The 23,660-nt window shown below is 38.6% G+C and overlaps 3 protein-coding genes across 4 annotated transcripts in view; all 3 read left to right on the plus strand.

Moving 5' to 3' along the window:
* Nucleotides 1-14,151, plus strand: part of LOC144655037 (collagen triple helix repeat-containing protein 1-like) — a 35,628-nt gene extending 21,477 nt beyond the window's left edge. The window contains exon 4 of the transcript XR_013571033.1: nucleotides 14,083-14,151. The gene's annotated coding sequence lies outside the window, so the exon portion shown is untranslated. The remainder of the gene's footprint in view (nucleotides 1-14,082) is intronic.
* Nucleotides 7,297-14,152, plus strand: LOC144654932 (collagen triple helix repeat-containing protein 1-like). Its single transcript, XM_078515171.1, has 4 exons — nucleotides 7,297-7,460; nucleotides 12,005-12,096; nucleotides 13,086-13,319; nucleotides 13,612-14,152. The coding sequence occupies exons 1-4, from the start codon at nucleotides 7,433-7,435 to the stop codon at nucleotides 13,954-13,956; spliced, it is 699 nt and encodes a 232-aa protein (XP_078371297.1). The 5' UTR covers nucleotides 7,297-7,432; the 3' UTR covers nucleotides 13,957-14,152.
* Nucleotides 14,153-16,379: 2,227 nt separating this feature from the next.
* The window catches only part of LOC144654998 (collagen triple helix repeat-containing protein 1-like), a 29,755-nt gene continuing 22,474 nt past the window's right edge, over nucleotides 16,380-23,660 (plus strand). For both annotated transcript variants that reach the window (XM_078515239.1, XM_078515224.1), the window contains exon 1: nucleotides 16,380-16,566. In XM_078515239.1, the coding sequence (XP_078371365.1) occupies nucleotides 16,468-16,566 (99 nt within the window). In that variant the 5' untranslated portion in view covers nucleotides 16,380-16,467. The remainder of the gene's footprint in view (nucleotides 16,567-23,660) is intronic.

Here is a 23,660-nt window from a genome sequence, read left to right on the forward strand (position 1 = left end):
GCTTTCTTGGTACCCAATGTTACGCAAATGTGACTTTATATACAGCTGAAAAATAAAAGTTCGTTTACTTTTGTGCAAATTGCATCTACGGACGGTTGCGCAAATCGCATTTTTCGTCACCGTTGCTTCGCTTACTCAATTGTCTAAAAATAAAAACAAATTAAACTATAGAACTCCTTTAAAAAACGTTCCTCAGTCTCAAAAAGTAAATTAATCCGGCTAGGGGTTAGTTTGATCAGTCCAAAATGAAGCTTCTTCCCAAACTGCCTTTTCGACCTGTTATCATATAGAAATGGCAGTCAGGAAAAACTAAATACTGAGTGGCACATGAGAGGTTTAGGAATCATTTTCTGAGAAAGTGTTCCAGATGTTGAAAGAAACGGTCGACCGATTTTTATGAAACTTACTGGAAAAGTTAACCTTGATGAGATATTCTAAAAAGTCATTTTAGTTTCTTTTTTGACTTTAACTTTAAAAGTTCAAGGGGTGGTCCCATATGGAGCTCCTTCCTATTCGAATGCAACTATGACCTAAAATCACTTAAAATAGATATTCCAATTGACTTTTATAAGGACGTCCTTTACACCTGGCAGACTATTAACTAACACTCTCCAGAAACAAAAGAACAAATACTTAATGAAATCATATGGAACAACTCTTCTATCAAAATTGAAGGCTTCTCCGTGTATTATAGAAAATGGCACGAATCGGGGGTCGTCCGAATCAAAGATATTTTCTGTGGAAACAACTTCTTAACATTTAATGATTTCTACACTAAATTCCAAATCAAAACAACATTTCTTAAATACTGTGGCTTATGTAATGCCATATCCGCTAGCTGGATCCGTTCACTAAAAAGCTCTGCTGACGAAGCGCAGCGCAAATCAGATCATAACCAGAAAATAGATATCGGTAAATTGTCATGCAAAGTGGCTACCAAAATTCTTATAAACAAAAAGTTTGAAACTCCGACCGCAGAAAGAAGAATGAGGCAATTGAGTCTGCACGATAGCACAATACGCGCTATCTACGATATTCCTTTTAAAGTAACAAAAGACACTCGACTTGCTATCTTCCAATTCAAAATTATTCGCCATATTTTACCAACCAATTCAACCCTTTACAGAGATAAAATCAAGGACCATGGTAAATGCCACCTATGCACGCAAACGCAAACCCTAGCCTGAGACATCTTTTTGTCTCTTGTCCGAATGTACAGACTTTCTGGAATACGTTTGCTACGTGGTGGAACGTCAAAAATGACGATTCCATTGAGCTACACGAGAAAAACATTATCTATGGTTTTACAACTAACTTTCCTTTACGACTTGGCTTAAACCTCTGTGTACTCATTGCTAAATATTATATCTGCACTGCCTCGAGAGATGAACAACACTACCACTTCGAAACCTTCCTAGCCCTTCTAAAAGATAAAATATCTATCGAAAAAAGTAGTTCAAAGTCTCAAATTTAACTCTAAGTCTTTTTTTGGTGAAAGTTTGTAAGGCACTTTATTTTATCTATTTATTTTATTTTATTATCTCTTTTTTTTCTTTTTTCTGCTTCCTTTTGTCCGTAATTAGTCTTTGTACTCGTCACGAAGTTTTTTGTTTACCTTGCTTTTTCAGTTTTGTATACTTATTCGTCTTAAATGCCTAGCTTTTGCATCTGTAAATAACGTAAGGTTTGAAAGGACAGGAATTTTAGCTGATAAAGAATTAACATAAGCAAGCATTATACATAAGCACTGTAAATAAGTACCGTATTGTATTTAAAGTTCAGACACATTGTACATGTATGTAGCTGTTTGTTTTCTTTTTTTTTTTTGCAATCAACTATTTTTAAAAAAATATGGAGCCTCCAGATTATGGGAAATCGTGTTTCTGAAGGGATAAGTTTGGACTTGTATAAAAACAAACCCACGAAACCTATTGACTAAATAACTGTACGCTGTAATTCTGCTATAACGGCTCTTTCATTTCAAAGTGCGCATTTGCCATAGGGGGTTGTTGTAGTGTGAGGTCTGGCACTAAAATTGGCCAAACTTAATGTCAAATTCTAGATGCTCGTATTTGTCAACTGCGTATCTCGCTAAAATTGATACATATCTCAGAAGTTATCCCAATGTTAGTAGAATGAAATTTAATTGAGAAAAATGAGACCAAGTAATGTTTTGATGCTTCAATCGCCCATTCTAAAGCACACTCTCGTATTTTTACTTGACTTGTTGTTTCGATAATCTGCTTCTCGTAGTTCTCCAGCTGGTTCTCGTGGTTCTTCTGATTCTTTTCTGGTTCTCTTGGTTCTTCTGGTTCTCAATCTCTGGTTCTTCTCTGGTTCTTCTGGTTCTCCGTGGCTCCCGTTGTTCTTCTGGCTCTCCTGTTCTCGTGGTTCTTCTTCTTTCTTTGGTCCTCGTGGTGCTTCTGGTTCTTTCTTTCTCGTGGTTCCTCTGGTTTTCGTGGTTCTTCTTGTTTTCGTGGTTCTTCTGGTTCTCGTGGTTCTTCTGGTTCTCGTGGTTCTTCTGGTTCTTGTGGTTCTTCTCATTCCTCTGGTTCTTCTGATTCTCGTGGTTCTTCTGGGTCTCTTGGTTCTACTGGTTCTCGTGGTTCTTCTGGTTCTTCTGGTTCTTCTGCCGGTTCTCGTGGTTCTTCTGGTTCTTCTGGTTCTCTTGGTTCTTCTGGTTCTTCTGGTTCTTCTGGTTCTTCTGGTTCTCTTGGTTCTTCTGGTTCTCGTGGTTCTTCTGGTTATCGTAGTTCTCCTTGTTCTCGTGGTTTTTCTAGTTCTCGTGGTTCTTCTGGTTCTTCTGGTTCTCGTGGTTCTTCTGGTTCTCGTGGTTCTTCTTGTTCTACTGGTTCTCGTGGTTCTTTCGGTTCTCTTGGTTCTCCTGCTTCTCGTGGTTCTTTTGGTTCTCTTGGTTCTTCTGCTTCTCGTGGTTCTTCTGGTTCTCCTGGTTCTTCTGGTTCTCGTGGTTCTTCTCGTTCTTCTGGTTCTCGTGGTTCTCGTGGTTCTTCTGGTTCTCGTGGTTCTTGTGGTTCTTCTGGATCTGGTGGTTCTTCTGGTTCTTGTGGTTCTTTTGGTTCTCCTGGTTCTTCTGGTTCTTCTGGTTCTTCTGGTTCTCGTGGTTCTTTTCGTTCTTCTGGTTCTCCTGGTTCTCGTGGTTCTTCTGGTTCTCGTGGTTTTCCTGGTTCTCGTGGTTCTTCTGGTTCTCGTGGTTTTTCTGGTTCTCGTGGTTCTTCTGGTTCTCGTGGTTCTTCTGGTTCTTCTGGTTCTTCTGGTTCTTCTGGTTCCTCTGGTTCTCGTGGTTCTTCTGGTTCTCGTGGTTTTTCTGGTTCTCGTGGTTTTTCTGGTTCTCGTGGTTCTTCTGGTTCTCGTGGTTCTTCTGGTTCTTGTGGTTCTTCTGGTTCTTCTGGTTCTTCTGGTTCTCGTGGTTTTTCTGGTTCTTGTGATTCTTCTGGTTCTTCTGGTTCTCGTGGTTCTTCTGATTCTCGTGGTTTTTCTAGTTCTCATGGTTTTCCTGGTTCTCGTGGTTCTTCTGGTTCTTCTGGTTCTACTGGTTCTCGTGGTTTTTCTGGTTCTCGTGGTTCTTCTGGTTTTCGTGGTTCTTCTGGTTCTTCTTGTTTTCCTGGTCTTTCTGGTTCTTTTGTTTCTTCTTGTTCTCGTGGTTCGTCTTGTTCTCGTGGTTCTCGTGGTTCTCGTGGTTCTTCTTGTTCTCGTGGTTCTCGTGGTTCTTCTGGTTCTCGCTCTTCTCCTGCTTCTAGTGGTTCTTCGTGTTCTTGTGGTTCTTCTGGTTCTTCTGGTTCTCGTGGTTCTTCTGATTCTCGTGGTTTTTCTAGTTCTCATGGTTTTCCTGGTTCTCGTGGTTCTTCTGGTTCTTCTGGTTCTACTGGTTCTCGTGGTTTTTCTGGTTCTCGTGGTTCTTCTGGTTTTCGTGGTTCTTCTGGTTCTTCTCGTTTTCCTGGTCTTTCTGGTTCTTTTGTTTCTTCTTGTTCTCGTGGTTCGTCTTGTTCTCGTGGTTCTCGTGGTTCTTCTTGTTCTCGTGGTTCTCGTGGTTCTTCTGGTTCTCGCTCTTCTCCTGCTTCTAGTGGTTCTTCGTGTTCTTGTGGTTCTTCTGGTTCTCGTGGTTCTCGTGGTTCTCCTGGTTCCTGTGGTTCTTCTGGTTCTCGTGGTTCTTCTGGTTATCGTAGTTCTCCTTGTTCTCGTGGTTTTTCTAGTTCTCGTGGTTCTTCTGGTTCTTCTGGTTCTCGTGGTTCTTCTGGTTCTCGTGGTTCTTCTTTTTCTACTGGTTCTCGTGGTTCTTTCGGTTCTCTTGGTTCTCCTGCTTCTCGTGGTTCTTTTGGTTCTCTTGGTTCTTCTGCTTCTCGTGGTTCTTCTGGTTCTCCTGGTTCTTCTGGTTCTCGTGGTTCTTCTCGTTCTTCTGGTTCTCGTGGTTCTCGTGGTTCTTCTGGTTCTCGTGGTTCTTGTGGTTCTTCTGGATCTGGTGGTTCTTCTGGTTCTTGTGGTTCTTTTGGTTCTCCTGGTTCTTCTGGTTCTTCTGGTTCTTCTGGTTCTCGTGGTTCTTTTCGTTCTTCTGGTTCTCCTGGTTCTCGTGGTTCTTCTGGTTCTCGTGGTTTTCCTGGTTCTCGTGGTTCTTCTGGTTCTCGTGGTTTTTCTGGTTCTCGTGGTTCTTCTGGTTCTCGTGGTTCTTGTGGTTCTTCTGGTTCTTCTGGTTCTTCTGGTTCCTCTGGTTCTCGTGGTTCTTCTGGTTCTCGTGGTTTTTCTGGTTCTCGTGGTTTTTCTGGTTCTCGTGGTTCTTCTGGTTCTCGTGGTTCTTCTGGTTCTTGTGGTTCTTCTGGTTCTTCTGGTTCTTCTGGTTCTCGTGGTTTTTCTGGTTCTTGTGGTTCTTCTGGTTCTTCTGGTTCTCGTGGTTCTTCTGATTCTCGTGGTTTTTCTAGTTCTCATGGTTTTCCTGGTTCTCGTGGTTCTTCTGGTTCTTCTGGTTCTACTGGTTCTCGTGGTTTTTCTGGTTCTCGTGGTTCTTCTGGTTTTCGTGGTTCTTCTGGTTCTTCTTGTTTTCCTGGTCTTTCTGGTTCTTTTGTTTCTTCTTGTTCTCGTGGTTCTCGTGGTTCTTCTGGTTCTCGCTCTTCTCCTGCTTCTAGTGGTTCTTCGTGTTCTTGTGGTTCTTCTGGTTCTTCTGGTTCTCGTGGTTCTTCTGATTCTCGTGGTTTTTCTAGTTCTCATGGTTTTCCTGGTTCTCGTGGTTCTTCTGGTTCTTCTGGTTCTACTGGTTCTCGTGGTTTTTCTGGTTCTCGTGGTTCTTCTGGTTTTCGTGGTTCTTCTGGTTCTTCTCGTTTTCCTGGTCTTTCTGGTTCTTTTGTTTCTTCTTGTTCTCGTGGTTCGTCTTGTTCTCGTGGTTCTCGTGGTTCTTCTTGTTCTCGTGGTTCTCGTGGTTCTTCTGGTTCTCGCTCTTCTCCTGCTTCTAGTGGTTCTTCGTGTTCTTGTGGTTCTTCTGGTTCTCGTGGTTCTCGTGGTTCTCCTGGTTCCTGTGGTTCTTCTGGTTCTCGTGGTTGTTCTAGTTCTTCTGGTTCTTCTGGTTTTTCTGGTTCGTCTGGTTCTTCTGGTTCTTCTGGTTCTTCTGGTTTTTCTGGTTCTTCTGGTTCTTCTGGTTCTCGTGTTTCGTCTGGATCTCGTGGTTATTCTGAATCCTCTGCTTCTAGTTGTTGTTCTTGTTCCCGTGGTTACCGTTGTTACCCCTTAGGGTTAACCCTGAGCCTAGCTTTTAACCATAAATTAAAAGTGCTCAGATCTTGCATCAGTCCCATGGATATAGCTGATCTCAAAAGAATTTTCTCCGCCACAACCTTTCAATGCCAGAATTTAAAATTAAAATGAACAATTAGTTATGAACAGTTTTTCTTCCTCATTTTCTTCTTCATTTTCCCGCCTCGAATAGCTAGGCTAATTTCGGGAGGTGAAAAATATTGTAAACAATACGATTGTTTAAATAAAGTTTTGTTTGTTACATTTAACTCTAAAAAAGTTTAAGTTGAATTAAATTTTAATTTAAGTAAATTTAAAAACTTATTTATATTTAAATTTTATTTTAAATCTGATTTTGAATTTAATATTGAATTAAATAAAAGTAACTAAATGTAACAATTTATTTCTTTTAAAATTTTGATTTACTTTATTTAAATTCTTTTAATTTTTTAAAAAATAAATTTGATTTAAATTAAAAAAGATTACATTAAAATTTTAAATTAGAACCTAGGTTTAAATTTAAACTGGAGTTAAAATTAAAATTAATATTTAATAAAAAATTTCCTTTTTAATTTTAGGAGTGTTGATTAAATTAACATTATTTTAAATTAAATTAAATGTAATTTAATTTAAAATATAAATTTAATGATGATAATTATAATAAATAAAAATAAAAAAATGTTAATTAAAATATTTAAAAAGAACACTTCAGAAATTACAATATAATAAAATCGATAAAAAGATTCGCTCAAATGAGCTGTATAAATCTTTAAAACATTAATACATTATAATAAAAAATTAAAAATCGCTAAGAATTAATTTTTAAATTTTGATTAAAGCATTAAGTTCAAAAACTAATTTAAAATTGGTCCAAAAGCCTTTGTTGACAATTGTCCAAATTTCTCATGCTTTAAATATCCCGGACTTGGAGTGAATTGTTTCAAATGAACGAAAATTTCATTCAGCAAATGCCCCATGTTTACATGCCTGGATGATTTCTCTGATATTTCGCTGTCCACAATAGGAAAGTAATGGATCGGCACGTGTCCACAATGCAGACTTTTGATTGGTGGATTAATACAGAGGTATAATAAAAAGCTATAACTGTACGTCAGTTTTTAGTTTATCAAACATATCCGATTAATAATTCCGTTTTATAATTTTGTTTGCAGTAGTCTCGCCTGATAAATTTACATTTTCCGCGCAGTACCCTTTCTGACAATGGCGACAATCAAAATGAGTTAAATAAATCAAACATACCAAAAATTGGAAAGCAAGATGTCTTATATCCACCATATTGAAAATCAGTATTCAATATATTGAATAATTTTCATCAGGGATAAAACAAGACACAAATAAGACCACTAGCCAAAGGAAATTTTATTATTTTTTTTAATAAACCCTGTGGCGTTCGCTTTCCCGGGACAGTTCTGTCAAAAATCTCATTGACTTTCTCTTGATGTTTTTATATTGAAAGACAAGTATTCTTTAGATTTTGACAGTTTATCAGAACGTGGAAAATCTTCTAGATGCCATTAGTGGAACAAACAATGCATTTTATGTCTCGACGTGCAACAGGTAGTAGAACTTCTTAAAGCTAAAGACGTCGAAGAACTTTTGAAGAAACAAACATGTTCAGAAAAATCCAGGGTTTTATCTCTGTTGCTTGCTCTGCTACTCGATTACATTGAAGAAAATGACACCAGTATTGTTTCCCGTCCAAGGTAAGGCTTCATTGCGGTATAATAGAGAAGGAAAATTGATTCTCTCGCAGTTTGTTTATCGAGTTAAAAACTCGCCTAAACGTTCTTGTACATGTATTTTGATACATTTCGCGTTAATTTCACTTTGAATCTACAAATGTAATTTTAGCGGCGCTATCGGTTTCCAAAAGCAGCTTACAATTTAACTAAAGCATTATACAGTTTGAAATTATTTGCGGACAACAATCAGCAGTTAGCTTTACAAAGTGAACATAAATATTGCTTTACGCTAAAAACGCCAAATTTTTTCGAACAACTATCGACATTATTTAATTTTGATTACAAAATCAACTTGCCAGAAACCATACATGTCGTCCGATTTACTCAAACCTGCTTATGTTGAAAAAAATGCAAACAGCTAGTCTATGTTTATCTTAGGTCGTAATTTTGAAATCATACCTGAACGAAAAGGTCACACACTGCATGCAAAACAGCGCAGTTTGTCAAAACGCTTTTTTATGAATACAGGGAAAAATTAAAAACCCTTGTCACAGATGTTGAAAAGCATGTTGCGTACGCAAAGAAAGGTTTAAATATATTTACGGTCTAACACAGTTTGCCAAATTGATGAATAACTGATGAAAACCTTAGTCACAATTTTTGTCAGTTGCTTTCTTTTTTCCAATAAAATGCAGGGTTGACAGAGGTTATTTGAACATCGCGCGCGTATATAAACAAATCGACGACAATCAGAGAGTATTTTTTTGGATGAAATTAATAAAGCGGGTTTTGGAAGTCGAAAAACATTGGAATAATTAAACTAAGGCATAGTTTATCTTGTCTTCTTGAGATCTCGTGGGTTTTGATTTGGCGTATATAGCTTAACGGAAAATCCTGTCCGAGCAACTCTTTAATGGTGCAATTTGCAAAAAAAAAAAGACAAAACAAGTAAACACTGCAAAAAAGGTTTTTATTATTAATTTTAGCAAAATAGGATCGCTATTGCAAGATTGAAATTCAAAGCAGATTGTATGATTAAACTTGAAGGGATTCTAACATAAACACTTTGATACAATAATGCCCAACTAATTATTTGAGCGCGACAAAAGTTTCGGTAACGGGTTTAAATGTATACTTCCAGAATAACAACAGCAACAAAAAAATTAAGCTGAAACTCTAAAACGTGTTGTAATGCACTTCATTTATATCAAACATTGGTTAAGACTCTTGTGAGGTTAAAACAGAGCAGGGGATAGCGCAGTGGTGAGAACGCTCGCTTCCCATCATTGTGGCCCGGGTTCGATTCACCTACCTGGGGCCCGTTTCTCGAAGGTCCCGAAAAGTTTTCGCACCCGAAAAGCTATAGCAAAATCTCAAACCTTATAATTACAAAGCTGTTTAATTCCATGATATTTTTCATATGAACAGAGGTTTCCTTCATACAAAGTTTCAGGCCTATAGACTTCTCTGTTTTTACAATACAGAAAATTTTGGGGGGCTTTCGAGGAACGGGCCCCAGGCGTCATATGTGGGTTGAGTTTGTTGTTGGCTCTCGCACCCGCTCCGAAGGTTTTTCTCCGAGTTCTCCGGTTTTCCTCACTCCACAAAAACCAACACTTCTAAATTCCAATTCGATCGGGAATCCGAGTTCCACAGGTTTGTCAGTTGCAAGACTGTTACGTGCAACCCTCGTTAAACAAACTCGATTTATTTATTTTATAAAACATAGTCGGGTTTGAAAGGATGTCTTTTTTTGCAGTACAATCAAAGAGAATAAAAATATCTGAAATCCATCACAGTATCTGTTGCGCAATCAAAGGTCCTGTTCTTATAAAACCGATCGAATTCGGCAGGGGGAAATTACATTTATTACAGTAACATTGATTCGGTTGTTTCATGGCTTGAGAAAGAAAAGCGAAATCAAAACATGCTAATTTCTTTATTTCTTTAGTTTTATTCCGCTAGTATACAATTGTTTGGGATCAAGTAGTAAATCTTTTAGCGTTTGATTGGTATTAATATTATAAGATAAGTCAATTAACAACTAGTTGTACCTATCGGTAAGTGCCAACGAGCGAAATACTCATGTTTGTTCATAAGAACAGATATTGAATGGTTTTTGATAGAACTATATTTAAAATTACCAAAATATGGTAAATTGTATTTTAGGTAATATGCGAAAAAAGTGCTATTTCTCTGGTGTTCATAAATGACACAGGCTTGATAGCTTGCGTGGCAGGCGCCGTAGTTTCCAGCGCGCGTATTCTCGCGATCGCACACTCTTTTAAACACACTAAAAAACGTACACAGATGTCTGCTACGCAGGCTACGGGTTTGACAGATTGATAACTCTTGACGTTAAAATGTTTTGTAAATACAACACGCGATGGTTAAAATGTTTCCGTCCACAAAAGGGATAGTTGCATTTCAAGAACTTCTTATAAATCAAATCCCAAAATCAAAACTGCTAAGATGCTTTTTTAAAAATAATTTTCAGTAATCAAAGACAGTAATGCACGGGTCAGATTTCAATCTCGCATGCGAAGTGTCATGTTCAGTTACGCAAAACTTGAAAAATTTGAACAGAAAACAAAACTTGAACGGTCAAGGATTATTTGGAGACAAAATTTTTATTCAAGTTAACATTACATTTGGCGTTAGAAGCAAAAAACGTTTGACTTTCTTGTGTGTATGACAAGCAGTAATTTTAGTGAGCGTCGCTTTGTATTGATGTTATTCCTACGCGGAGCGAAAATGCGTGCCAAATAAAATATAAACGCTATTTGATTTGGAATAAATCATCGGTCAAACAATTACTATAAACACAATAAACACTAAAAGGAAGCATTTACCCGACTTCAGCATTCTCATAAGTCAAGAAAACTCTATTTGAAGTCAACAGTCCGCTTTTGATTTTCATGTCTCTCTTCGATCGTAAATCAAAGGATTCCAAAGTCGAAAGATTATTTCATCGCTTTAAAGATCTTGATGTTCGTTTTTCCGGCGGTCGAATATTCTGTAGGGTATTCTCTTTCGATTTATAATTCCCTAAAGGTGTATATATCGGTAAAGGGATGAATGACCACATTGAAAATTTTAACAGCGAGCCGCGTGGACGCCATTTTGGTCATTTGCTCTCTAGCAAGGAGTGAGAGACTGGGAACCAGTTGGGAAGAACAATACAACCCAAATATGGGGTTTACTTACACCCAAATATGGTAAAAAAAAAGTCCCTTACGCAGAACTTAAGATTTTCTCTGCCTATACACTCATACGCACACGGCTCTATGATTCTGCCGCCTCGACAGCCTCGCCTCTTGGCTCGGCTGTCTCGTTGGCAAAAAAGCGCAGCAAATTTCCACCCTATAGGACCTCAGTGGACTAAGACTTTCATGACTGAGCTTTAAAAAAAGATGCGTTTTTTGTAAACTCCAAAACAAGGACTAATTGTCATTGCTTCAATTTAAACATGTAAAATATATCTTTTTAAACTACGAACAGTCATAGGATTAATGATCATTTATGTGACTTTATTTTGATAGTAAATCAGCCACCTTTTTCTGCTCGTAAAATAGCGCCAAACACGCGCGTTTAATGTACGGCCAGGAGTTATGATTTCAACTGTATGCTTGACTTTGTTCTCACCGGCCATATTCATTGTTAAGATCTTAAGAGTTTTAAGCGTGAAACCTTTGAAGATCTTTAGGACGGTTTGGGCAACGGAAAAATATCTAGAAAGCAGGAGTAGTCACCTTCGTTTCTTTGCATGGTTATTGTTCGATTTGTGCAACTCGCGAGACATGCTCATACCTTTAACTAGGAAGTGAATAATTAGAAAAATCAATTTTCTTATTAAAAACTCGTTTCAAAAGAGAACATTTATAAAATTAATTGAAATTATATTGGGTTTAATATAGCAGACGGTTATGTCAAAATACAAACTGGCAAATATTCGAGCCTGAATTAAATCTATATAAAGAAATTTTTATACCTTCGGAGGAAATAAAATATTTGTTTGTAATTAACTGAAAGAAAACAAAATGCGAGAAGTCGGCGAAGTAACATTGTAACTGTTAAGTAGAAAGCAACATTAATATATATTTAACAGTCCAGTTATATGAGAAGCAGTGAACATAATATAACTTCATGACCTTTATAGTCTGCTTATAAAAAAAACACACTCTTTCAAAAAATATTTTTTCACAAATATTGAAAGCAGGATTATTTTCGAGCTTTTTTCAAAAGGGTAAACAACCTGAAAACACAAAATTAAAGCTTTTAGTAGGCATTCATTTTCCTTTTCCTTATTCACTGATCATATTGCAAGAAAATGAATCACGTGGCCTCCATATCAAGGACAGTGATCGACAGCGGAAGTTTACATTAGAAACATGAAAAAACGACCGGTTCGATTTGTTGAAATAGTGACTCAACTATACTGTGTTCCCTCAACACTTAGAATTTAGATTGTTCTCACTCTCGTTAATTTCGGAGCACGAAGACAGTCCGTTACAAGAAAGAAAGTTTCAAAGTTCTCAATCCTGAAGCTTTTAATCATCGTAAAGACATGAACGGAAAGAAACTTAACGTTTTTCTATCGCTGTTGTTATTGCTGTCTTGCACGTTCGAGGGAGAAGGTGCGTCCACTACATCCAAGGTAAGAAGCGACAAAAAAAACAATGTATTATTTCAATATTAAAAAGTCGGAATTCTGAAAAATTCTGAAAAAGACTCCATTCAGGAAAAATCTTTGTTCAACAACGACGTGATTGATTTTGAACATCAGATATGTTTGCTCTAAAAATCGTTTCAATGAGCAAATGTAGATAAAAAACAATTGTTGAATGATCAAAGAAATAACTGACTCTACCAAGAATAGTTTTATTTCGGCTAAATATTTGTTCGCGTTACAGTTTTTGCCATAATTTCTGTGCGCAATTGATAAGACGAGAGAATATTCCTCAAAGCAACGTTTTGGTCCGGTAATGTAATATCGTCATCCATTCCAAGGAATGTATGAAACAAAAAATAGCCGGACTGCTTGCTTAGAAAAGTGTTGCTTCCGAGTTGCGCAGTTGAAGTGTTTTATATGTACATGTAGAAAAAAGTGCTCGACAGAAATAAACAACAGAGAGTTTTGTAACTACATATTCATTCTACTTCAAGGTAGCATTAAGATTTGACGAGCACAGAAAAAAAAATGCATTGTTCATTATGTTCACCGAAATGCGGAAGAAAACGCATTGCAAGAAAAATCCCGTTTAGCCTGTCAATCACGTTGCCTCGTTGGACATCACTCAAACCTGACAACGGATGTTTACTAATAAACAGCGATAAAGATAATTTCTTCCCTCACCCCCCTCCCCACAAGTTAATCTTGCTACTGTTATGTGACGAAATTTTGACATGTAATAAATTAATATTTTAAAAGAAAAACTTTATGGTATACATCATCATGCGTTAATGTGGTTGCCATGGCGAAAACAGTTTTGGGGGTGGGCCTCTGAAGTTCCCCCTCCACCCCCTTCCTCCCCCTTAAACTTCCCCATCGATCCCTGAAGGTCCAAAAAGCCTGGTCTTAGTAGAGCTACATGTTATCTAATGTTGACTACACTGATCACGTCGCTTACTTTTTTAAATACACAGCAGCCTGGCACGTGTCTGCAAGGACCATCCGGTATCCCTGGCCGTAATGGATATAATGGGTTACCAGGCCGCGACGGCCGAGATGGCGCGAAAGGTGACAAGGGTGTGGCTGGTCCACCTGGGTCACGTGGTGTTAAAGGAGACGCAGGACAAAATGGCGCAGACACTGACCACAGAAACTGGAAACAGTGTGCGTGGAGGAGTCAAGACAGCCGTGACATTGGTCTTATCAAGGTAAGCTTAAAATTTTTGGGAAAGAAGTTAATACACATTTGTCATCGATTTGATCCGTCTCTTGAATCCTTTCTTTGTAAACATACTGATAGATACTATTTTTTTACAAGAAAATTAACTAGAACTTTACATTAATAACTAATTTCATACAATTTTCTCAATACAAAAGTCGAGAATAAATCATTTTTATGTACCACATTTGCACTCAATTTGGAGAAAGAGAATTACAATGCAGGCATCATTGCCTTTGTATCAACTCGTGCTAAATAATGACGCTAATTATTTTTTGTAGGATTGCGTTTTCGAAAAGAAGAAGGGTGACACCGCTCTCCGTGTGGTTTACCAAGGGACTTTTTGGCTGCATTGCAACAACTGCTGTAAACGATGGTTCATCACCTTTAATGGCGCCGAGTGCAGTGGTCCTTTGCCCATTGACGTCGTTTGGTATATGCCAAGCGATAAACAAGAAACCCACAAACCCGGATCAATAGAAGGCTACTGCGACAACATTCACAAGGGCAAAATCCGTGTTGGTATCAACATTGGAAACTGTCCTGGATATGGAAACTCCAACGGTAATACAGGCTGGAATTCAGTGTCCCGCTTGATGATCGAGGAAGTTCCACGGTCCCAGTAATCAGTTGGTTATTCAGAAGAATAACGCTGACAGCAGCAATGCATTAGGGACTGAGTTAAAGGGCAAAATTGTATACGGAATGCTTAGCTTTTGTTAATGTGACAAGTACTCCATAAACTGGTGAAGGGTTATTTATTTATTGTAATCAGGAACCTTATTGGAACCGATTTTGTTGAATAAACCTGGTATGCATTGTTCTTGATGTCTTATTGTCCGTGTTTTGCAATTTCTCTTCTGAAACTGGAGGTGATCACTTAATGCAAGCTGATGTCTGGAAGATGGAGAAAAACTGGTCTCCTGTTTGGAAAATTACCATGGCCATCATCTTGACAAATATTAAATGATGAAAGAATGATCTTCATCCATTTAAAAAAAAACAAGCTTTGGAGGCCGCCCCCTGTTACTTAGAAGCCTACAGATTTGTTGGTGCCATAATGACGACGAAATTTTCCGCCATTATGACTTCATTCTATTACTTGATATGGCCGAAATCGTCTTGTCTTAAAATGTTTTCACTGAATTTGAATATACAACCACAAACCTTTAAGCGTGACGTGTTTGTAACATTAAGATGTCTCCTAAAATTTTAGCTGTTGTAACCAACTGCAATGAATCATAATAACGTCGTGAATGTTGTAATTTTTGGAACAACACTCGGACAGTCTTTGTAAATCTTTGGTCTAGAATTTTTGCTCAAAATGCAAAACGTTGCTCTAAAGGGAAGGGAAGAAAAGTTGTTCAAAATATGAAAATTTGCCAAAAAGTTGCCTTGCACGATTTCCGAACAGCCCTATCAGTGTTCAGCTAGATGGTGTTTGAAGCGGTTGGTAAAATTTTAAAAAAGTTATAAAAGTTCAAGTTCTGAATAGGGTTAAGGCACTTTGATTTCAAAAGTGAAAAAACATGATTTGCCGATCGTCCTTCCATTTAATAATATTTCAGGGTTCTTCTATAAACATTTACCTTTTTTCCCTTCTTGACCGTGACCCTTCCTCGTATCTGAACTCATGATGATCGCACGTCAAAAAGCAATAACATCGGTCGCTATCAGTGTTTTACCGTACCTACTGACCTGATATCTTACAATGTCAAGTCACTGACCTGATATGCCACCATATCATGGCCACTTTGAAGTAAAATAGTGTTACCCTACGATGAATTGTAAAGAGGTTTTACCAATAAAACAGAACCTCGTAATTTAAATTTAGATGGTGTTTATACTAGTCGTAAAAGGAGAAAAAACGTTTCCGCAAAAACTAAACTTGAGCGCGCTCGTCAATTGCGCGATGTTTGCCGACGAATACTGGAACATTCCGACTGAAACAATGCAGTCGGAGCTTTTCGAGTTAAATTTTGATTTTGAAAATTTATAGAATAAAACGCCAAACAGACGAGTAAAAATGTCAGAAGAGTTACTTGATAAAGTGTTGAAGACCAAAAAAGTATCAACTCAAGCAGGCCAACCCAATTTGCACTACGAACGTGGCAAGCATGGCTTCAACAGAGCGCTTAATATTATCTGATTTCAGGCTGAATTTGGGTACGGTAAATTCGTAATCGTACCTTTTTGGTACGCTTCGGCGGCATATCAGGCTCGTTTGGTCTCACCATGGGTATTTCGGCGAGACGCATGGCTCGGCCAAACTTGCCTGATATGCCGCCGAAGCGTACCAATGTCGCGACAAAGTCAAAAACCCTTTATTTAACAGAACTCCGGGTTTTTTTTCTTCAAAATCATATTGACCTTTTCCGCTATTGATCAATGTGATTTTGCCTGACGTTGATTTTGATGATTTTGTATAGATTTGTTGTTTGAATTTTGAATCGTATACTTCTATCTATTTACTTCCATTAGTAGCCCGGGTAGTAATGGTTGAGTTAACAAGCATATTAATTTTATATTTATCACTTGAAAGGAGTCACGTACAGTTAATATGCTTCTTCTCAGTACTTTAATTCTTTGTTATTTCTCGTTCGATAAGTTAATTCCTTTTAGGACGATGAATTTAACTTGAAAGTGGCTACCTTCACCGGCTATGCGCCAATTTTTTGGCGCTTCGAATTTTTAATCATAAAAAAAAAATCACAACTACGGTGAATTTTAGCATAATTTTCAATGCTTCAGGCACTTTCGATTACGTAGCATCATAACAACTTTGTAATGTCTCAAAAAATAGTTAATATAAAGATTCGAAAACGTTTAGATGGTGAAGCTGTTCGTTTTTCAGCCAATGAGTTTATTCAAATTTCCAATTCTTCAAAAAACACCTTTGAATGACTCCAAGTTAGCATTTTAAAAATAAAAAATGAAAACAGAAAGAGTCCGAAACGTGGCAGACTGACTTCGATTGTTTTCAGTAACAAGAAAAGTCTCGTAGAATATTAATTCAAAAACGTTTAATCGTTTGCGCTGTGCACCGGAAAGTCAAAGTTACTACGCGAGTTTCGTTTCAGCGTCTAACTTTTCATTCTTTTATACACCATACACGGGATCTGTTAATTTTCATCACCATGAAGGCAGCAGTTTTTGTTCTTGGCGTTATATTCTGTCTGTTAGTGCCTTCTCACGGTGCTTCGAGTGAGGACAAAAATGTTTCCACTTCAACCAAGGTAGGGCTTGAGTAAAACTAGTGATCATTGCCGAAATAAAATCGGCGCGAAGCGTGCAAATGCCAAAAATCATTTAGTTGGGTTTTTAACAGTCATTTTCCAGAACTGAAGTTGATTTCTCTAAGTTTTTGCGTAAAAATAGGTTCTGACAGCATGTTTTTGTTTTGTTTTATCTAGGTTTTTGTAATTTTTTTCCACATATTTCAACGGATGGTGCGATCAAAAGAAAAGGGCTGAACGGGGGCTGAACGCGGATATGAAACGAATTGCGAAACAAAAAATTATCCGAAGCGAAATTTTCTGACACCGTCTACTTTAAATGGCATTACTATTAAAGCCCTCAGTATCGTTTGAAGTGATCCAATTTCTTCTATGAGCTATGGAAAGTAAAATTATTGGGTGTTTTTTTCAAGAGCTTAGAAATTTGTAAACAACGCAGTACGGTTAAAAATAAGGTTAGATTCAAGCAGATATTACCGTCATTCAGTATCAATTGAACTTATTTTAAAAAGAAAAAAATAAATTTAATAACCAAGAGTTGTTGGTAGGATGACAAAATATTCCCTTAAGCAACGTTTTGGTCCAGTAATTTTATTTTGTCATGATCCATTGCAAGGAATTTATAAAACAAAAAAGAGCCGGACTGCTTGCCTAGACCAGTGTTGGTCGCGAATTGCACAGTTTCAGAGTTTTATATACATGTAACTCAAGAATAAAGTTTTCGGCAGAAGAAAACAACAGTGAGTTTTGAAACTACATATACATTCTTCGCCAAGGTAGAATTAGATTTGAGGCGCACATAAAACAAAAATGCATGTTCACTAAAATGAGGAAGAAAACGCACTGCAGGAAACAGGAAAAATCCCGTTTGGCCTGTCAATTATGTTGCCTCGTTGGACATCACTCAAACCCGACAACGGGTGTCACTTATAAACAGTGATAAATATAATTTATTTTCTCTCCCCTCTCCCCACAAGTTATTCTTGCTAGTGCTATGTGACGAACTTTTGGCATGTAATGAATTAATATTTTAAGAGAAATACTTTATGGTTTACATCATCCTGTGTTACTGTGGTTGCCATGGCGAAAGCGGTTATTGGGGGCGGGCCTCTGAAGTCCTCCCCCCCCCTTCCCCACCGGTCCCAGAAGGCCCAAAAAGCCCGATGTGAATAGAGTTACATCTAATCTAATGTTGACTGCACTTATCAAATCGCTAACCTTCTTTCATTACACAGCACCCTAGCATGTGTCTGCAAGGACCATCCGGTATACCTGGCCGAAATGGATATAACGGGATACCAGGCCGCGACGGCCGAGATGGCGCGAAAGGTGGTGTGGTTTACCAAGGCAACTTTTATATGAACTGTAACGGCTGCTGTAAGAGATGGTTCATCAGCTTCAATGGCGCCGAGTGCAGTGGTCCAATGCCTATTGACGTCGTTTGGTGGATGCGAAGCAGTAGCCAATCAGACTACAAACCCGGAGCAATAGAAGGCTACTGTGACAACATTCACAAGGGCAAAATCCGTGTTGGTATCAACATTGGAAACTGTCCTGGATGGGGAGACTCCAACGGTCATAAAGGCTGGAATTCAGTGTCCCGCTTGATGATCGAAGAAGTCCCACGGTCCCAGTAATCAGTTGGTTATTCATAAGAATAGCGCTGACGTCAGCAATGCATTAGGGACTGATTTAAGGTGCAAAATTGTATACAGAATGCTTGGGGTTTGTTAAAGTAACAAATACTCCATAAACTGGTGAAGGTTTTTTTTATTTATTGTACTCAGGCACTGATTTTCTTAAAACTGGTATGCATTGCTCTTGAGTCTTATTGTCCGTGTTTTGCGATTACTCTTCTTAAACGGGAGGTGATCACTAAATGCAAGCTGACATCTAGAAGAGAAAGAAAGAAATTGTACTATGGCAACCATCTTCACAAATATAAAATAATCTATTTAATTTTTCATCTAATTTCTAATAAAATCGCAACAAACCTTGCATGTTGATTGGTTAAATGAACGACGTTTTCGGCACGGAATTATGTCCGTTATCATTTTGCGTGTAATCATTAATACACTGCATTTGTCAATTAATTCGGTGCGTATAAAAGAAAACGATTAAAGCAGCAATAGTCATATGTGGAAGACATGTAAGACAACCCGAGCGTTATCAAGGGATGGTTTTTGAACTGGCACGTGTGTGTCGAAGAGATAGGATGTCATCGGTCGTAGGCAAAATACTGATATAGCCATTTCTAAATGCTCTTCAGGCGATTTAATGAAACTTTGTTGTCAGGCTGCTGAATTCCAGTTTTAAGTTGAAAAACCAAGCATCAGAAGCCCGTCCCTTAAAAGCGTACAGATTTGTTGGTACCCAATGTTACGCAAATGTGACTTTATTAATACAGCTGCCTGCTGAGGAAAATTAAAGTTCGTTTACTTTTGTGCAAATTGCATGTACGGACGGTTGCACAGACCCTTTTTTTCGTCAGCCTAGCTTCGCTTACTCAATTGTCTAAAAAATAAAAACAAATTAAACTATAGAACTCCTTTAAAAAAAGTTCCTCAGTCTAAAAAAAGTTAATTAATCCGGCTAGGCGTTAGTTTGATCAGTCCAAAATTAAGCTTCTTCCCTAACTCCCTTTTCGACCTGTTATCATATGGGAATGGCAGTCAGGAAAAAGCGAACACTGAGTGGCACATGAGAAGTTCAGGAGTCATTATCTGAAAAAGTGTTCCAGATGTTGAAAGACACGGTCAACCTATTTTCATGACACTTGCTGCAAAAGTTGACCTTGATGATATATTCCAAAAGCCATTTTGGTTTTATTTTCTGACTTTTACTTCAAACGTTCCAGGGGTGGTCCCATATATGGAGCCTCCAGATCATGGTAAAACCTGTTTGTGAAGGTGAAAGTTTGGACTTCAATAAAACAAACCCACGAAACCTATTGACTAAATAATTGTACGCTGTAATTCTGCTATAAAGGCTCTTTCATTTCATAGTGCGGATTTGCCATATGGGGTCCTGGTAGTGTGAGCCTGGCACTAAAATTGGCCAACTTTTGATGAGAAAACCACCACCCTTAATTGCCAAATTTTAGATGGTCGAATTTTTTTTGTGCTTCACTAGCTAAAATTGATATTTATATCAGGAGTTATCCCAATGTTAGCAGAATGAAAATCACTGTAATGTTTTGATACTTCAATGGCCCATTTTAAAGCACATTCTCGCAAAATTTGCATATTGTCAAAACTAATAGTTTAACACCCATACTAACTTTATTTAAAATATTTAAATTTGCTTCTGGTTCCCCTGGTACTCGTCATTCCACTGGTTTGCATGGTTCTCATCATTCTTCTGGTTCTCGTGGTTCTTCTGGTTGTTCTTCTGGTTTCCTTGGTTCTCGTTGTTCTCCATAGTTCTTCTGGTTCTCGTGGTTCTTCTGGTTCTTCTGGTTGTTCTTCTGGTTTCCTTGGTTCTCGTTCTTTTTCATAGTTCTTCTGGTTCTTGTGCTTCTTCTGGTTCTCCCCTCCTCGTAGTTCTTTTGGTTCTCGTAGATCTTCTGGTTCTTCGCTCTTCGTGGTTCTTCTGGTTCTTCTTTTACGAGGCAAGCGTGGCCGATTGGTTTAGGGCGCTGGTGTTGTAATCCGGAGGTCACGGTTCAAGGCCTGCCCTTGCCACTAGCTGGATTTGTTTCTCGGTTGTCCCGAGTTCAAATCCTCGACCACGCTTTGTATATAGCCAACTGGTCTGCCTCCTGCCAGTTGGGATTTTTAACCTTGTTATGTTCATTTATGAATTATTTGTTTCCTCTGTTTCAGTGGCATGCCTGTAAACTAGCTATCTCGTTGAGATATGAAGCTAAGTGCATGACCACTATAAACACATATTTTTTTTTTCTGGTTCTCGTGGTTCTTCTGGTTCTTCTGGTTCGTCTGGTTCTCGTGGTTCTTCTGGTTCTTCTGGTTCCTCTGGTTCTCGTGGTTCATCTGGTTCCTCTGGTTCTCGTGGTCCTTCTGGTTCTCGTGGTTCTTCTGGTTCTTCTGGTTCTCGTGTTCCTTCTGGTTCTCGTGGTTCTTCTGGTTCTCGTGGTCCTTCTGGTTCTCGTGATCCTTCTGGTTCTCGTGGTCCTTCTGGTTCTCGTGGTTCATCTGGTTCTCGTGGTCCTTCTGGTTCTCGTGGTTCTTCTGGTTCTTCTGGTTCTCGTGGTCCTTCTGGTTGTTCGCCTTTCGTTGTTCTTCTGGTTCTTTTGGTTCTCCGGTTCTCGTGGTGGTTTTCCTGGTTTACCTGGTTCCCCTTGTACTCGTAATTCTACTGGTTCCCATGGTTCTCATCGTTCTTCTGTTTCCCCTGCTTCTCGTGGTTCGTCTGGTTCTTCGTGGTTGTTCTGGTTCTCGGTCTCTGTTCTGAGTTCTTCTCTCATAAAACACAAGTTATTCCATTATCATTTATTTACCCTGGCAACGAGGTTGTGAGAGTATTACGTGACCGCGTGATGCATTTAAATGTGTGTGTAGCTGTTCATTGACATAATATGATTGCGCGATGCAGTCGTTGTGACACCCACAAATGACCACTGCTCACCACTAGAGTTCTCAGTAGCTCAGTGGTTAGATCGTCCGACTAGTGTATGGAAGGTCGTGGGTTCAAGTCCCATCCACACGAGGCTAAGGATGTACATAGTATTGTTATTCAAATTTGAGCGCCATTTATGCAAAGGGTCTATAAACACACGTCATTTCATTATCATTTATTTACACTGAAAGTATTACGTGACTGCGCGATGCAGTTAAATGTGCGCGTTACTGTCCATTGACATAATGTGATTACGCGATGCAGTCTTTGTGTCACCCACAGATGAACACTGCTCACCAAGCGTGGCCGAGTGGTTTAGGGCGCTGGTGTTGTAATCCGGAGGTCACCGGTTCGAGGCCTGCCCTTGCCACTAGCTGGATTTGTTTCTCGGTTGTCCCGAGTTCAAATCCTCGACCACGCTTTGTATATATATATAGCCAACTGGTCTGCCTCCTGCCAGTTGGGATTTTTAACCTTGTTATATTCATTTATAAATTATTTGTTTCCTCTGTTTCAGTGGCATGCCTGTAAACTAGCTATCTCGTTGAGATATGAAGTGCATGACCACTATAAACACATATTTATTTATTTTTATTTTATGTTTAATTACCCCTCTTTCGCTCGGTCAAGTAAGAGATTAAGAATTTAGCTTTTGATGTAATCGAAACTCAAATTCCACAAGTGTTTCGTCACGCCAATCGATTTTTTTCATAGAAAACTTCCGCTTCAAATCGACGTCACATCGGCTCCCAGCCACCCCCAATTGACCGTACGTCGATCATACATCAACATAGTGGTGAAGATAAACAACAGATTTGTTGGAATAGTTGGAATTTCATTGTTCAAAAACTCAGATAACATGATTTCCATAAGGAACTCACCAACCAAGCATGCAAGACAGTAATCTCTACCACGAGGTCAATATGGTGGCCACAGATAGCATAAGTTCCATAACGAACTCATCACCCAAGCAAGGTATAATTCTCTACCACGAAGTGATTATGCTGCCCTCAGATAACATGAGTTCCATAAGGAACTCACCATCTAAGTAACACATAACAATCTAGTACGAGGTCAATATGCTGCCCTCAGATAACATGAGTTCCATAAGGAACTCAACACCCAAGTAAGACGTAACACTGTGGCACGAGGTTAATATATGCTGCCCTCAGATAACATGACTTCCATAAGAAACTCAGCACCCAAGATCGACATAATAATCTACCACGAGATCAATATGTTGCCCAAAGATAACACGAGTTCTTTAAGGAACTCACCACCCAAGTAAGACTTTATAATCTACCACCAGTTCAATATGCTGCCCTAAGACAACATGAGTTCCATGAGGAACTCACCACCCAATAAGACATAATAATATACCACCAGGCCCCGGTTGTTCGAAAGCTGGATAACGCTTTCCACCGGATAAATCGCTATCCAGCGGATAAGTGTTAGCAAAACATACTACGCTATCCATCGGACAGCAATTTATCCGGTGGATAGCGTTATCCAGCTTTCGATATGCTGCCTTAAGTCAACATGAGTTCCATGAGGGACTCGCCACCGAAGTAATTAAGACATGATAATCTACCCCTAGGTCAATATACTGCCCTCAGATAAAATGAGTTCCATAAGGAACTCACAAACCAAGAAAGACATGACAATCTACCCCTAGGTCAATATAATTTGAGTTCCATAAGGAACTCACCACCAAACCAAGACATAGTAATCTACCAAGAGTCGAATATACTGCTCTTAGATAACATGAGTTCCATAAGGAACTCGCTTCTTAAATAAGACAATAATCTATCACGAGGTAACTATGAAAAAAAACATGAGTTCCATGAGGAACTCACCACCCAAGTAAGACATAATAATCTACCCTAGGTTAATATGCTGCCTTCAGATAACCTGAGTCCCACAAGGAACTCACCACCAAACCAAAGACATAATAATCTACCCCTAGGTCAATATACTGCCCTTAGATAACAAGGAACTCGCTTCTTAAATAAGACAATAATCTATCACGAGGTAAATATGTTGCCCACAGAAAACATGAGTTCCATAAGGAACTCGCCACCCAAGTAAGATAATAATCTACCACGAGGTCAATATGTTGCCCACAGATAACATGAGTTCCATAAGGAGCTCACCATACATAATAATCTACCACCATGTCAATATGCTGCCCTCAGGTAACATCATTTCCATAAATAACTCACTACTCAAGTAAGACATAATAATTAAGTACGAGGTTAATATGCTGCCCTCAGATAAGGGTCGTCGCAAAGTGCGATCCATTCCGGTTAGCCTACAGTTAGCTTAGGTAGCTTGCGGTTAGTCTTTTTTTTGGAGTAAGGATTTCTGCCTCATAGCTTCGCCTTGCATGCCTCGCAACCTTGCCTCACATGGCTCGTACATTTGTATGACTTGTATCCACCACGCAATGATACGCATTTTATGCAAAAAATCTACTTTCTAGAATGGTTTCAGATGCAGGGCTAGGAAAGGTCTTA

The sequence above is a fragment of the Oculina patagonica genome, chromosome 1 (assembly GCF_052425735.1).
Source record: "Oculina patagonica isolate OP01 chromosome 1, crgOcupat, whole genome shotgun sequence".
Lineage (NCBI taxonomy): Eukaryota > Metazoa > Cnidaria > Anthozoa > Scleractinia > Oculinidae > Oculina > Oculina patagonica.

Excerpts from the sequence above, each read along its gene's own strand:
- LOC144654932 (XM_078515171.1), top strand. The coding sequence starts at position 7,433 with ATGACACCAGTATTGTTTCCCGTCCAAG. Across the intron at positions 7,461-12,004 it reads AGTATTGTTTCCCGTCCAAG|ACATGAACGGAAAGAAACTT; the intron begins GTAAGGCTTCAT and ends ATCATCGTAAAG. Across the intron at positions 12,097-13,085 it reads GTGCGTCCACTACATCCAAG|CAGCCTGGCACGTGTCTGCA; the intron begins GTAAGAAGCGAC and ends TTAAATACACAG.